Source organism: Diuraphis noxia, unplaced genomic scaffold (assembly GCF_037042655.1).
Source record: "Diuraphis noxia isolate RWA-SAM2 unplaced genomic scaffold, SU_Dnox_SAM2 contig0004, whole genome shotgun sequence".
Taxonomy (NCBI): Eukaryota; Metazoa; Arthropoda; class Insecta; order Hemiptera; family Aphididae; genus Diuraphis; species Diuraphis noxia.
In genome coordinates this window covers 24,739,626-24,757,819 of record NW_028301714.1, presented here as the reverse complement: position 1 = coordinate 24,757,819, position 18,194 = coordinate 24,739,626, and the positions used below count along the sequence as shown (strand labels likewise).

At 28.0% G+C, this 18,194-nt stretch overlaps 1 protein-coding gene across 1 annotated transcript; it reads right to left on the bottom strand.

The window, feature by feature from the left end:
* Positions 1-3,214: 3,214 nt before the first annotated feature.
* On the bottom strand, positions 3,215-7,584 carry sotv (exostosin glycosyltransferase sotv). Its single transcript, XM_015524790.2, has 10 exons — positions 6,687-7,584; positions 6,409-6,618; positions 6,154-6,346; positions 5,919-6,058; positions 5,633-5,858; positions 5,393-5,573; positions 5,165-5,331; positions 4,969-5,112; positions 4,763-4,891; positions 3,215-4,704 (listed from the first exon to the last, which is right to left on the bottom strand). Exons 1-10 carry the CDS (start codon positions 7,175-7,177, stop codon positions 4,483-4,485), a joined length of 2,103 nt encoding a protein of 700 aa, XP_015380276.2. The 5' UTR covers positions 7,178-7,584; the 3' UTR covers positions 3,215-4,482.
* Between the last annotated feature and the right edge of the window lie 10,610 nt (positions 7,585-18,194).

Below are 18,194 nucleotides of genomic sequence, written 5' to 3'. Positions count from 1 at the left end.
CTTAATTTTTGTATATTAAGAGTTACAAAAAAATTAGTAGCCAATAGTTAAAATAATATAATTAATGTCGTATTGTCGTCTGACGATCGGTATTCGGTATATTATATCGACAGGGGTGAACAACGTAGTTACGTAGAACGGACCGCTCTGATTCTCAAGTACATTGTTAGTAATCGCGGATAATAATCAACAAATCTATTTATGTCACGCTTGGCTTAGTAAATTTTTTCAATATTTTGATAAGCGATTCCAAGTAAAACCATCACAGAATATAACGAACCAGGCTTTTGCATTTTGTTATATGAAGACATGAAGTTAAATACAAGATAATAATAAAATTATTATGAATCAAATTTAAAAAAAAATTGACATCTATCCATCAAGTGCCCAAGGGACCTAGCGGACCCCAGTGCTGTGCACCGCCAGCAACTATGATTTTGACGGCACTGCACACGGCTGGAACGAACTAAATTCACCAATCTGTATTCCCTCTGGATTTTATATGTGGGAAATAATTTATTCATTGAACTTATCGACAACTCATACTGTGTTATCGCTGTCATAAAATCCGTTTTTGATAAAAATTATTGTCACCTGTCGGCGAATCGGGAAAATTGAAACTATATTTATAAATTGTCGGCAAACCAAGATGTCGGCAAACTAGACTGTCGGCGAAATGGGAATGTTTTTAAAATATTTAAAAACTGGTATATTTGTCGGCAAATTGGGTATGAACCGATTTTGAAAATAGCAACATGCATTTTTATTGCATATAAAATAATTATATAATTAATAAAAATGCAATAAATGCATGTTGCTATTTTCAAAATCATATGTACATGCAGTCAATGAATGTCCACAAATCTCAAATAAAAATGTTATAGTGCATATATATTTTTAAATTTTAAATGCATATAAATCGTTTTTCCCTGGGACTCAAATTACCTACTACCTTATTTTTTCTAAGACTCAACTTACCTACTACCTTATTTTTTCTGGGACTCAACTTACCTACTACCTATTTTTCCCCGGGACTCAATTTACCGAGTTAGGGTCATTTGGGACTCAATTTACCAACCACGAACGTTTTGGTATATTTTTATTTTGCGGACTCAGTCACGTAGCTAAAGGGATGGCCCACCCTAATATGTGTCCGGCCCATCCAAAGTATTCAGGAGGGCCCATTATTATATAATGGCTCCTAATTGTTTTCAAATTTTTAATAGATTTTCCATAAAACATAAAAATAGAAAAATACTTTTATATTAGTATTTATTAATTAATACTTATATTATGTTTATAGTATTTCATTTAAAAATTGTGTTTATATACCTATATTAAGTATTTAGATTTTATTATCATTATACAATTATTAAAACTTAAAAGCATTATTTATATACCTATTTGATTTTTCTCTATGTATTTAAACGTATTTTTTTTATTATACTTATAGTTACTAGGTAGGTACTTACTGGCAAAGTGATAAAATATGGTATCTGGTATCATTACTTATTAGGTTATATACTTAGGTAGGTATATATTTGTAGTAATGACATGCTGATAACTACCATCATTTTATAATATACAAATGTCGGGAAGGAGGGGACCCACCTAACATTGGCCTACCTAGTGAATATTTTCTGACTACTGCCTATTTATACGGCTTATAAATTTATAATATTAAATGTGTGTTTGAGGGTTCACACTATAGGTACCTCAGATGTAAAGAAGGTCATTCACACTCCGCCAGTCGCCACAACCACTCGATATTACAAGTATATGGGAAAATATGTTAAAAACAAAACACATCTTTATTATCTTTATTATTAACTTTATACTTAATCGATTTAATTTTCAATTCGTATTTATAATTAATTGTTATAATTTAAACTTGTAATAATTTGTTATGTTATCATCAAAATTAAACGATATGTCTCGCAATGTGTGTAATAAGTAGGTATAGATCGGTTCAAAGGGAGATCCATATGGACCATATGATCCCACCTGGCGCAAACCTTATGCACGTGACGTGCAGCACGTCTATGCAGTAGTAGTTATTATATCTGCAAGGCTAATTAATTCATTTATAGCTAGTAAATAAACAACTTATTAAATAGACGGAAATTTTCAATTCAAATAACCATATAAGTTCCAAAAACAATAAAATATGTCTAAACACTGATACTATATAGTGACACTTGCGTAATACAATAGGTCTTTCAATAAGTTAAAGTGATTTATAGTAAACGTATACTACAGTGTTACTTACTCCAATTAATATTAATAGGCAGCCAAGAAAAAGTCAACCAATAAACATTTTCATAACTTCTAATACACTATTAATTATTAGATCCAAAATGATCTTTTAGCAATTTCATCTGTTAAGTGCAAGGCGAGAGTAATTTATCCAAACTTTATGAAATTCAAGGCCGGAAGTATTTATGAAATATTATGCATTGTGTATAAATATATATATACCGCTATGTACCTACACATACCGACACCGATTAAAAAATGCTATCGCTGCTTAAATTATGTGATTATAATAAGCACGTTTTTTTTACACAAAAGAATAATTATTAGATTACCGGGAACACACACACACTCATAATATACATATTAGCATACATTGTTTAATAGTTAATTTCGAAAACCAAACAGAACCAGATCCTGACAATTGTAACAAAAAATACAAGTTATGGACTATGGCTGTAGTTACCTAATGTAATAAGTAATGCCTAATTAATGAAACTAGGATCTACCCGCCCGTTTCCGGTTTAAAGAAGGGGAAAAAAAAGGATCTACCCACCTAGGACCTAGGTACTTACTTTTATTTAATGTTTTATAGTGATGTTGTTAAATAATAAATTTATTAACAATCCAACTAAAATATGTTATTTGCATGATAGTATGATAGTTAATTAATAACAAATTGGTTGACAGTAATAAAAATAAAATTGGTATGGAAGACAAGTGATAATGACTAGGTACTTTTAGTACATTAGACTAGTGGATGAATTTTTAATTGAGTAAATTTTTATTTTTACTCATTTTTATTAATATGAGTGGTTTAGTTAAAATATTTTAATAAACTCCTTTTTTGTACCTGGATCGTCAATTAATAATTGAAATTATTTATAATTTTTAGAAAATATTGATAAATACAAACACACAAATTCAATTATTGTACACAATTAAATAACACAAACAAAAATTTATTCTGGATTAAGCTATATTAACTTAAATTGTTTGCTAAAATATATTTATGAATATCTTATGGCCAATCTTTAGTCTTGTTTACAAATTATTCAACAATATAATCTTAAATATAATAAAAAAAATTTAAAACAATAATAGCCTAATTATAAATATTTTAAACCTGTACAAATACACTTTTTCGATTTTGTGACAGTTTATGACAAATTAGATAGAAGTATTATCACAGTTGTACTAGTTTTGCGCAGTATGCACATCTCCACATCGGCCTATATCATAGTTCTCCACTTCTGATTGGTTGAGTTTTTTTTATGCTCATGATAATTATTATGATTTATATTTATTTTATAATTTATTAGGCATTTGTGTAGTTCAATATAATATTAAATAATAATAATTAACTTATAGTATATACAATACTGTATTTATATAATTACTAATAAATTAAGAAGTTAATTTATTAATTTTTACACGGTTTATTGGTATAGAGAAGTGTTGCGTTTAAATTATTCAACCAAATAAACTTTCTTGCAGAAACTAAACATTGATAATGTCAACCAATTAGAAGTGGAGAACTACAATATAGGCAAAGTGAAGAAATATTTGAGCAGGAGCAGCTATTAAAAAACTGTGATGATACCTGTCAAATTTGTCATGGTTTACATGGAATGGAAATTTTATAAAAATGTATTATATTATTTATTACATAAGTTATTCTTGTTCAATTCATATGCATAATTGTTTATACTTCTAAAAAATAACACAGTTTTACAAAAACAAATAAAAAACAATTAATTATCTAAATAACATGTATAAAATAGGAAAACAATCTAGTGATGGCTAAATAATTGAGGCAGGATTTACAATGGTATTACATTTAAAAAAATATATACACCAAATACATTCAAAACAGTAACGAGTGAATTATTCCAATGACACAACTAACAAGGAGACGATGGCTACTATTTCTTTTAAATAAAAAAAAGTTTCAATGTGAGTAATATAAAAACTCAATGGTAACATAAGTCTATAAATGCTAGCAAATTAAAATTAAACATAATAATATATATAATTTAAATAAATTCAATTACTCATTCACAATAATAACTAATGCTGATCAATTGAATTTAATAATAAAATATATAATAATAACCATTTAATATAATTCACATTGACTTTAAAATGGTAATGGAGAAAAAAAACTTAAAATAAAGAATGTCACAGGTTTTGATCACAAGTCTCAAAAGTGAATACGGCACAATATGATCACAATTCTCCAACATTGTTATACCTCTTCAATTTTGTTGGAAATACATCTCTGTACAGAACAGGATCAACTCTATACTCAACAGTCTTTAATGGCATTCTACCATAAATAGCAGCAAACATGTTCACACATGATGTTCTTGTAGCCATGTGTCCTTGGTCAGCTGATAACATTTCAGTGTTTTTACATTGAGGACACTTAAATTTCTTTTTAGGAGTTACCTATTGAAAAGTAAAACTTTTAAATATTGAAAGGAAAAATAATTTAAGTAACAATTACTTTAATTGGAGCTTTGTTTGTAGTGTTGGACACCAAAAAGTTCATTGCAATATCTTCACAGTTCATATGATCATCTACCCATTGTTTGATATTATTAGGCATAATATATGTATAGGCTTGATTCCAATACTATTTATGAATGTATAAAATTTAAAATAATGTTTATTGAAAAAGATTTTTTTTTTATCAATAATAATTGTTCTTACTTTATGGTAAAATGCTGCCCCAGTCAATACCATAGATATTTCATTTTTCCATTCTGATTCATACTTCCAAGTATTAGTTTTGTTATTCCATACATGGGTTCTAGATGGAAAACCTACTATGTGATCAGGAAATTCTTTCCAAACCTAAAGGTAACAGGCATTAAAATTTTTCTTGAAGTTTTAAATAATTATTTACCTGAAATCCAAATTCAATCTCATCTAAAGTCAACATAAGTATATCATCATCCAAAGATAAAACTGCTTCTGTTTCAATTTCTCTATAGGGAAAAAATCGATTTGATAGTTTGTTTGCTGTGGTTTGCACAACCTTTAGAGATACATCAATTTTCGGCCACTCTGAAACTTTATTTGATAAACTGTTAATAGATAACTTTTATTTAAATTTTGAAACTTTAAATCTTACAATGTGGTGGAGATTTTAACTGATTATTCCAAACAACAATAATCTTTTGCAGACTTGGCGCCTTACTGATCAAATTTATTAGTGTAAATAAACTATCTATTCTATCGTACGATAATATTATTGCTGTGAATCCTGAAGAATCTGACATATATGGTAAGAATAATGGATTTCTAGCAGATACCTAAGTAAAATAAACATGAAAAACAACTGATACTTATTAAATTATTAATGCCAACATACAGGATGTGGTCTTAAATTCCAATCTTCATAAAAATCTGAACTATGTGGATGCAGTCTTTGACTTAATATCTTAAGTGTAGTCATAGTAATTATTTTCAATGATGATAAATATGTCTGATATAGCCAACGGCCTTGAGCTGACATCTCTTTCCGTCGGTCCAGAGGAATACCAGAAACTACGTCTAGTATAGAATTTAGTTCAGTTTCACTCCACATAATTACGGCTCTATCAAATAAATATAAAATTTAGTTTTATTAAAAATAATGTACAACAAAAATTACAAACCTTTTCCAGTCTATAACTTCAAAAAATGGTAATACAACATGATTTATAGCTACTATTGGTATACATCCAGCTGCCAGTGCATCAATAAAAACCATATCCATTAGCCGTGGACCAGGCAATATTAAACAAAAGACACTGTCCTGAATTAAATAACATAAAAATGAAAAAAAAAACCACAACATTAGTTTATTTATTTCATACATTACAAACACAAGTGTTTATTAACAATACTTACAGCAAGTATGTCTGCATAGTTATAAGTAGTGTTTTCATGGCAAATTATTGTTCTGTCGTGTCTATTATGTGAGCAAGGTTCTATAACTCTAATCGTTATATTCTGTGTTGTTGATTTTTGTTTTTCAATTGATTTTAAAGAAGTAATGAAATCATTATGAAGATTTGTTTGAATTGTGCTAATAAATGTTGTCCTGCAAAATATTAGAAATCTAAATAGTTAATTGCATTTATTACAATTAATTTAATTGTTTACCTGTATTTGAAAGTATAGTTATTACTTAAAGAAATTGCTAAATTGCTGTAAATTGCTATTGAAATATCAAAAGATGATCTATATGTCCAAGAATCAAAACCTACACCAGCAACCATGGATTTACCAATGGATAAATCAACCACAGATTTATAGTCTGGTGCTGTTCCTGGCACCATATTAAATATTAAATGGTTCTGACCATCGTTCCAACTAAATAATATAAACAAATTGGTTAGATAGTTATTCTATAGTGTTTTGTTATAATAAATCGCACTCACTGTGGTAATAAAGCAAGAGCCTGTGATGTTTCTTTCACTCGAAACCGGTTTTGATTTAATGTATCAATTGATGACACAAAAACACATGCTTCTTTTGGATTTGTTGTGTAGTACTGGCTCTCTACTATTGTCCTCAATATAGTATGATATTCTTTAGAAATTTTACCTCCAATGGGTATAAAATCCTTGTCAACATGTCTGGCCATCGGATAAACATAAACTTTAAAATCACCATCAAACTTATGGCCACACCTGTATATATTGAAACAATCGTAGAATGTGCATCTAGAGTTTGTTGGAACAATTGGACTGTCTTCTGGAATAACATACTGATAGACTTCTTGAATTTTGGAAGGAGGTTTCTGGAGGAGTGTAAAAACATGTGGCAGAACAACTACGTAAACAAAGGACAGTAAAAATGAAATGAATATAGAAATGTAGATCAACTTTTTGTGTCTCAATAGACGGCAACATGCTAAACGAATGAACATGGTTTTGTCAGTGACGGTCGTGAGGCAGACGCCTCAAGGAATATTTCGAGCGTTGGCTCGGAGATGGTATTTTCTTCATTGCAAGTCGCTCGCCCATTACACGATCCAATCGTTTAATGACATAATTAAGTTGGGTAAATATTATTAAAAAATTAATAAAAATATCAAACACTTTTCATACAAACACACGTTAGAATGTTGCTTTATTTTCCGCGCAAATAAAACAGTTAATAGTATTAACTACAAACCCATTCAATTCAAATGGTCGGGTCATTTTGTTATCAATTCACGTCTAATGATTTAAAATAATAATTCGTACCTTAACTAATAGTAATATGTTACTTAAAAAAAATAACAATCGTCATTTTTTACTACATTTCAAATATGAAATAGGTCCTAAAAGAGCATTATATTATTACTATTATTTTATTATCTTTATCAGTTATCAGACCCGCTGTGAATAAATATTTGAGTGTTCCTCAGTGCATACCGACCATAGATATTGTAAATCTTTTCATGACGACATAATATAACTAGTATGTTTTTCGTTTTGATTTCAGTTTCACATCTTACTTCAAATTTAAAAATTTGAATTAATAAATTATAAATAAATTATTTTATTTTATTAATTTATAATTTATTTTTTTATATTATATTTATTTAATTAATTAATTAAATTAAAAATAAATTAATAAATTAATAATTAATAATAATAAAAAAAAAAACTTTAAAAGTATAAACAACATAACAACAATAAATGTAATTACTTTTTTGTATATTCAAAAACGCTTCATAACACAATATACCAGCAGCTCTATGCAACTCGATGAAATCAACATGAAATCTTATTGAGGGGACCTTATTTTTCATATCTCATAATTTTTCTTTCTTTACCTGCGATTTTCAGCGCAATTGATATATTATACTTGGCTTATTTAAGAAAATAACGTTTGAAATGTGAGAGGACTTCCCTCTTTTGTAAAAATATTAAATACCTAAGCTTAAAAAAATAGAGAATATTTGGGTTACTAACATTTTTGTTGGACTTGGCCCTTTTCCCCCATTTGCACTTATGCTATCTAGCTTAGAAAATATGGAATAATAACTTCTGTATTGTAATATAGTACCTATGCGTCTTAACAATAAGTCAATTATGTATTTATGACTTATGTACATATCACATGACCAACATTTTTGGAGTTTTAAGCCAATTATACGAGACTGTTGGTCAACATTAGGAACTCAGAATAAAACGGATCAATATACTTATATGGTTACTACACGCAAATATTCAAACCAATAATAAGTACCTACTGTGTCTACATGCGCTACTGATATACGATGTATAATAATTAATAGCAATATAACTCTTAAGTTATTTTATTTACAATGTTCACAGGGTTGGTTTAGACATTTGAGTATTTTAGTATAGTGTCTAGTAGCACGATCAATAAATATATTTAAGTATATTTAATCAATGCTAGTAACTAGACAAATATTGTTTGTTCATTGTTGTCCTCAAATAATTAGGTAGGTACCTATATAATATACAGGCGTTTATTTATAATTTCTATAATTTTGGTTAATAATTCGATTAATTCGTAATTCATACCAATAAATGATAGGTACCTAATGGCTATAATATATATATATAATAAGAACGCATATTATTACTAAACTACTAAATGGTAATATCAGTACCATTGATTTGGGGGGGGGGGGTCGTTGTCAAATTAAAATCAATTAAAATATTTCAATATTTCAATACACAACTCTTCGTACAATTGCAAACGTCCATATTTTTGTCTCTTAAATAATCCTTCACAATCACAATGACCTTGACACTAAATCAATGAAGCTGCATATTTTTACAAACGGTCTTATACGTTTTCTATAGACTAAAAAACCACCATAATCCACTCATCATATAAATGGTCTACTTACCCTGCAATTCACTCCTTTGAAAATAGAAATTACTGTCGAAGTCACAAAATAATGAATTGTCTTGATTTTTTGTTTAAATTATTGAGATTTTAACCAAACATTATAATATCTTGGCAATTAATGATGGGTATATATATACATAAATATTTATATATCTAAATAATTTTAAAAGCTCAAACTTTTAGATTCTGAGGCCTGACTGCATTAAAATTAAATTATGTTAACATTGTTAACATTATCTGTTGATAGAGCATCAGTGAGAAGAAAGCTGATTTGATTCCATAGATAGAGAATGAGACTTAAGCTGGATTCTTTGGATAGAGAAAGAAGGACAATTTAGGAGAAAGTGTTGAAAATCGCAATAAACCCCACCTGCACAGTTAGTTATGTAGAGTGCAATAGGGGCTACTGTTGAGTCCCAATTTAATTGAGTAGTGTGGTAAAACCCTGTGCCTAGTGCGTAATCTGGTGTATTTAGTTATGTCAACAATCTTTAGGGATTGAAATCATGGTACAACATGCATGTTTTTAATGAGAGATTTATAACCAGAAGCATATGACTCGGGCAGGGTATCCCTTGTTTTAATATGGAAAAATAAATAAATTAAACTTCTTATATGTTCAATATTTTTTGGGAGTTCCCAATATTTATGACACTCATGATAAGTGACCCAAAAATCCTTTAGCAGTTCCGTCCTTCAATGGCTAAACGTTCGACGTTCATATACTTCATATTATATACAAATATACAATATACAAGTGAACAATACGTCACGATTGGTAATAATAGCTGATTATGTTTATATATATATAATATAAAAGTATATAGATACGATTATTGTTGAATTGTGTGTAATTCGAATAAAATTATGTAAAGATAAATTGTATTATACACATGAAATACAATTTGGTACCTCTCAACCTATTGCCTCAATCGATGTATTGAAATATTAATACACGATATTATTATTATTATTAGGTATACAATAGGTATCAAATCATTCAACAATTATTAAAATTCAGGAGAAAAAAATCGTTTGGTACCTACATATATTATATGATACATGTGGTCAGTAATTTTGTTTATTTTATTTGATCATATAATATATACATTAAATGTACGTCCAATCATATTTGATCAGTGATTACCCTCTGATAACCTTTGACCCACCGAACGACCGAACACGTTTATTACGTTTTATTATTATTATATATATAATATATAGACTATGTATGTGGTCTTATTTTATTGTACTTACCGTTTCCATGACTACATTTAATACACATTATATATTTACAACTTACAACTTACGCTAAATAAAAACATAAACACAATACCCCGTGTTTACGTGAAATTTTCTAATACTATTATTTTACTTATATAACTTAATATTTGTATAATGTATAGATTGTAAATGTTGAGCTATCATAGTTTTATACTAATAGCTAATAAAAATAAAAAATAAAAACTTAATATTTATATTGAGCATGTATTACATAGATATTAGATATAAATAATACATAATATTCAGCAGTGGTCCAACGGGTCCAAGTGGGTTTAATATTTGTATCTCTACCTGGCTCAACCACAAAATGTTTTTAAATTAAAGTTATTAATTTTTGATAAATTTTCAAAACAATATATTATGTAGTATCTAATAAATTAACTATGAAGTATTAAGGTAAAAATTAACTTCCTTAGCGATGGCGATTATTCAAGTGATTTATTTCTTAAGAATTATATAAATAAATTGTATGAAAAAATGAATGCCAAATGTGAAAAAAATTAACTATTAACTTTATTCTTGTCCTATAATATTATATTGTTGTATATTTTTTAAGCTTTATTTACAATTTTATTCATGTATGATATTAATGACATAATATGGAGTATTTCTACTGTAATCACTTGTTTATTATGTCAATATTATGGCAAATATATGATAATAATAATAACACCAGGTACATCACCTTTTTCTGAAGAACAAAATAGTTATAGCACTTTGTTAAACGGTTGATATTAAAGAATGAAAACTTTAAAATTATTTAGGCGTCTAAATTATAATGAAAAACATTATGTTACAATATAATAAATAAAATAATAAGCAATATTTTAATTATTTAATTATTTTGAAATTCTGTAATCACTAAAATTGTTCTAATATTTCCCGACGTCTATTATTTAAATTTCAAACTACGCGTTTTTACATATACATCACATTCTACTTATTTTAAGATATTGATTAATTGAAAAATATTTGGACTTGGAGAGTACCTACAGAAATGAAATATTTACTCGGATATAAAAACATTTCAACCTAGAAACTAATCAGTTGTAACAACCATGAACCATATTATAAAGAGTTTCTATTCATGAAGTTCTTTAAAAAATTAGAAAAGTAAAAAATAAAGTTTAAGTTGTGCATCTAAGTGCATGATAAATAAATTTATGGACACACGGCACGCATTTTGAACAGACTCTTTTATAAGAGATAGCATGTAATTTGTGCATTTTTGCAATTTGGATGCAGTCAAAATTATTACATTTTATTACATAATATGGAATATTATATAATTCCATATTATTAAAATATTATTAGTTCAATTTTCCGCCCCATTTATACATAATCATATATAGGACTTTATAATGTAGTATAGCAATAAGGTATAGGTTAAAAAGGATGTTTTATTTTTATTAAATTTTAGTCATATTTTTTCTCTTTACATCATATTGTAGCATTATTTTTGCCGTATTGGCAAAAACATATAAACATTTTTTCTATAAATTTGATTTTGTTAATTTTGGTTTCATCCTAACTATGAAATCATATAGTATTTCTTTCTTATGAATATTAAATTTCTTTGTCTACTATATTTCTTCTGTAATCATTTAGGTAAGTAAATACTTTTTACTTTTATTTATATATATTTTATATTAAATTATATAGCCAAATAGGTATCTTATTATAGGTAAGATTATATGTTTATTACGGTATTTGATTATGTTTATAATAATGTTGTAATATATTATTTTAATATACACGAATATAACTAAAAAAAACACAGCCGCAATTCAGATTATACGTTTTTCGTAGTTATCTTTTGAATAGGTACAACAAGTATGAAGCCACTCATAAATAATAACAAATACCTACATCCCACTGAAGCAGCGGCTTGCGGAGGATATTCCCATTAAATAATATTGTATACAACTATATTATGAGTCATAAATTCATAATATATGACTATCGGCGTATCTGCTTGTAACTGATGATGAATTAAAAATAAATAAAAGTTGGTAAAGAGATAGGACCACCCATAATGTAATTTAGTAATCTTTACTAGGTATGTATAATATTATATGAACCGGCGAACCGCACTCGCATTCAATATTACTATACATATTATAAACGCGTATTTAACACCTCATTACAAGTATTAGTTTAATTTAAAATTATACTTGATTGACCTATTTTGTTATAAAAATCGTAAAAAGTTAGCAACATTATCTTTGTTCTCACTTCTCTCCGAGATTATTTTAAATATTATAGTTTAAACCTACTACAGGTTTCTGTATACAATTATATAAATATTACCCCTTCAGAAAATATATCCTGCTAACTAGTTGCGGTCACCCCTCAATAAGGTTACATACTAGTTGCAGTCACTCAAATAATAATAACTAAGTATACTAAATAATATAATATTATATAGTTTATATAATAATTAAATATGAAATTAATTTTTCGTTTATTTATTTAATTTAGAAAAATGTATCAATCAACATTTTCCTTCCCATTTATATCGAAAATATAACATACTTAGGACTGTCTACACACTATTATTTATTGTGTAGGTATGGTTAAAAATGTTTAAATTATTCGAATTTTCGAAACTATGATCGGAGTATACTATTTAATCTATTTTATTTATAAACGCTGTGTACATTATATCGAAAAATATGTTTATCGTATAATATAAATTTCGCCTGGAATTGGAGTATAATAAAGCTATGACCGCAATTAAGATAGGTATTACCTAAACTGGCGTGACCGCAAATGTTATATCTGTTTATCTCAAAAATCGTCATGACACATACATCGACTTATAAACATTTATTTAATAAGTTACATAGGTAGTATATAATAACTTTGGTAGGTACGAGCATATAAAATAAATTGCCGCAGTTTGTATAATGTGTTTTATCGGTTTTGTCGCAGATTGTATAATATTAAATTTTTTTTTGCTGCAGTTTACATATCGACTTTTAGAAAAAACTTAATTTTGCCGCAGTTAACCATCTCCCATTTAGGGGTACAATTGAGGCCAAATAAGTATATCTCATAGAGTAATACTATATATATTATACTATATGGTTATTTAAATAGAGTATCGGCTATCAATATGAAAGCATTGATAAAAGAGAATCAATGCCTTTCCCTCCTGGAACGCGGCCTCCAATATATTTAACATAGTAAATACATAATAAGAGTTTTTTTTGACGTTAGGTTACAAAAATTGAGAATTTAAGATTCTAATGTTAGTTTTGATAAAGATTTGAAATAACAATATATTTTACATTTTACACTATATTATATTGATTTAAAATTGTATAATTCTTATTAGTATATAATATTAAGTATTAACTAATAACTTCTACTCCTCTTCTGATTGCTAACTGTTTGCTACAGTTATCAATAATAAAAAACCTTTATAACCTCAAAAATGTTACAACTTAATCCTCAGTTAATAAACCCGATGTTCTATCCATTCTTATTATATCTATGATCGACACAGGCTTAATTTTGTTTTTTTTTTCATTTTTTATAAAATGTGCAAGGGCGCACCCAAGGGGGTGGCTAACGGGATTTAGCCCCCCCCCCCCCAATGGCTAGCCACAATTAATTTTATTAGGTTTATTGACAATTGACATTTGACTTTATATTATTATAAAAAAAATTATCAACTATCGAAATTTAAACGTATATTATATTTCTACCTATCATTCCGGTCCCCGGGTGAGACCTCTGTTGTCTATTATTATCGTCACGACGTCGTTAGTTGAAACTATGTACTGTGTAGGATACCGGAAACGTCTAGATTATACATTTTTATCGATACAATATTTAGTTTATCGCAAACCGCAGGTATCTATGCGTTAACAAATTCCACTTTAATTTCATTACTTATTTAGTAGATTAACTAGTATTGTCGACATTGTCGTACAACTGTTCAAGTCGACATCGTTGGTTTTTCGCGAGCTGATTTATTTATTTATTCATTTTTAATTGTTAATTGTTTTTTTGTTTATTCAAATAAAATTTAAAACCGGAACAAAAAAACAAAATTAGTTAGTAAAAGATTGTAAACAAGCTTTAAGATTTCTGTATATATTTCAAAATAAATACTAACTATTAATATTAAAATTATTTGAATTTAGCCCCCCCCCAAAAAAAAAAAAAAAAAACCTGGGTGCGCCTCTTTTTGTGTGTTTGCATTTCACAAATAATATTAATAAATTAACTATAAATGGCCATTTATTAATAACCATAGCGCTATCGCATTTCAAACTATAGGTAGGTAGGTATAATACATTATGAATATTAATTAATACTCTTACAAATTCTTCTTCAGTTAATACTAAATTATAATTAGTGAAGATATTAATTATATCAGTACTATATAGTATTATACAATGAAAATATTATAATTTTTTTTTTTTTTTTATTAGGTTATGAAAAATAATATTTAATTCATATGATAAAAAGTAGCTATTATAATTAAAAATTTAAAATAAACGTCTAAAAGTTTTACTCGTGTGATTCCTGCAATAGACAATAACCATAGATGATAGATATAATATGGTCTGCAGTATTATCATAATATTGTGACTATGTAAATATAAAATCACAATATAGCAGTCACTACTCACTATAGTCATTAGTAAATTTACCAATTTGGCATTTTAAACAAATATAAAGGTTAAGTTTTAGAACATTGAACCTTATTTTATGTATATAAATTATAATGATAAATATTATATATAGGTACATTGTAAATTCCGATATTCGTATATCTATATAAATCTAATACTCACATATTATGTATATATTATAATTTATAATTATATTTTATTATACTTCGCATTGTTATGCTTATTAAACAGGTACCTATCATTAATCATATATAAATAAATACATTTATAGCTTAGTAGATAGTTAATTTTGCATCAAAGTCAAGTACCCACCTGCAGTTTGCACCCTAAATATAAACCTATAACAGCAGATAATAACTTTATACTTTATACATAGTGACTGTAGTGACTATTTGAAAAAAATGGTATATTTTTTACATATATATAAGTGTATTGATTACTTTCTGAATTTAAATCTAAACGTGTATGGTGTATCTATATGCATTTTATAGACAAATAGACAACATTTTCTCAAATGTCATAAGTACAATATCTGTCTACAGCAAAGTTGCAGAGGACTTTTTACAAATATTTTAGATTTTTAGCGTAGCGGTGAATGTATTGATTTTACCATGATGTGTGTAGTTTTTTTTTGTCTGTCATCAGTTCATCACGTATTGGGGCAGTAAAAGTGCTTAGATTTTTGACATCAGTACTTCGTTCGATCCGAAAGTGAATCTAGTTGGTACTTTGAGGGGTTAAAATTAAAAAAATGTTAATACTTTTTTAAACAAACTAAAAATTAAGGGAAAAACGGGAAATTTTACACACAATCAGTTTTCGACAAAATCGATTTTGGTTTTTGATGTCACTTTAAAACAAATTACTGCAGATACTTGAAATTTTCACTGAATGTTTATATAGGCATTTTATAAATTTGATATAATTTTCAAAATATTTAGATTTGTTTTGAGCTGTTAACTGAAATTTGAATTTTTCAACTTTTTTAGTTTTTTTTTCTATAAATATCGATAAAAATGTATTGGTTGGGTTGAAAATCTTGAAATTTTAATACATGGCTTCTAACACATTGTTACAATATCAGTTGAAAAATATTGAAAATACTGCAGAGACACGATTTTTTTTTTTATAAGCATTTAAAGTTCAAATTTTGACTAAATACGTAAAAATTACTGCAATGTTCAAATTATTTTAAGCTAGAAATTCAAAAATTTTTTTCTTTTAAAAATCTAAGATTTGAAAATGTTTAATAATCTATAATATATCGTAGACAGATAAACCGTCTCCGCTCAGAATCGTTTTTCGTATACAATAATATAATATCATTGAATTGAAATTCAATTCCATCCATTACAGTAACCACTTTTAACCTACTGTACAGCAGAGCAACATCCACGACTAACCAGCTTTTTTATTTTGACAGAGAAATTTATAGTCTATAAAATCTCAATCAAATTGAGCTTTAAAGAAACAAACTGCACCCCGCAGCTATTACGTTTACAGGCAATTCCTCAATTCCTCATTGCCTCTACGGAATACCAAAACCGAATCTACTAATCTATTACAAAGAAATAGAAATATTATAATATTCATTTGGCAGTGATAACCGGACGACATAATCCACTAAACTGACAAATAAGGTGCATCTAAACATTCTAAAGTCTAAACCACCTATATGCGGCTATGCGTCGTGCGTGTTTCCTGTTTTTGTATGATAACATAATAACATCAGTATTAAAATGACCAGTGAATGCGATGAGTAGTAATATTATGTATACAATAAACTATATTATACAGTGTGCATAATGATACGAATATGTCTACATACAACCACACGAAGCTTATAAAAAATAATTTCATGACGTACGTCGTAGGATATTCAGTCATTAAATATTAGGCATATTATGGAGTAATAGTTGTGTGGGAGACATATAATAATGATAATTTAAATAGAAAACGGCGTCGAAATATAATGACATGTTTCAGTCAAGGGCTGGTGACTATCCCTATATTTATATTCATCATTCATCATTCATGGACAAATCTTTCAAATCTTTGTATAAAAAGGCCAAAGGGCGAGTCGTAGCAATGCATGTAAGTATATTTATTCGCTTCGTTAAATTCTAAGGATGTCTGGATGTGTGATTGTTTACCTTTAGATATCTGCAGAAAATATCAATCAGATTAATCAGAACACCAAGGTCATCGCAGACATCACTGTTATATTACATATTATCGACAACCTAATAGATTTGACTATTCGGCAATGAGATAATATTATGAATAACTTAAGATGTATTTTAAGATGGAATGTTATCGATTTTATTTGTATTTATTATGATCTTGAATTATAGACGTATGGGTGGATATATTATTATGTATTTATACTATGATTTTAAGTTTTAATCAGTAGAGCCGAAAATATATTTCCGAGAAATACATAATTATATAATATTTTTTACTACGCGGTGAGCCCATATCAAACGGCGTCTTGGAGATTTCCATTCGTTCTTAATATTATATTTTGTAGACATGATGATACATCGACAATGGGCTATCGTCAAAATATTCAATACGAGTATAATAATTAATAATCTCACAATTCATAATTTAATAATATTATATTAAAAGTTATAACTACATAAAACATGTATAATATATATCTAAGTATTATGTTTTGTTATTTTATTGTGTACACGTGTGCCGCGTCTGTTCGAGGTCACGGCGGCCGTGGATGGGCAACTGCACGTGAACAGAGTATTTTATTATTTGGACTACAAAATGTAAAATAATAGATCACAATGCATACAACTGCTCTCTTGGCCGCGTACCAACAACACGGCCGTGCAAGTATTTTTTCCTAAAATCTTTGACAGGAAGGAACGGGGTGGCGGAGTGTGGAGATCGGTCGGCGACCGCCGCCGCGTCGGTGAGTCTTCAATTTTTGACGATTTTTGTGTAGTACCTACTGGAGGCGTCCGGATCAGTTGCTGTAGTTGTCGCGGTTGCGATGACGTCAGCGGTTGATGCCGTCGATGGGCGGGACCGTTTCCCGCGCCGTCGTGGACTATTATTATTATTATTTGTATGCTATAAACACAAACCGGCGGCGCAGTAACGAACTAACGACACTCATTA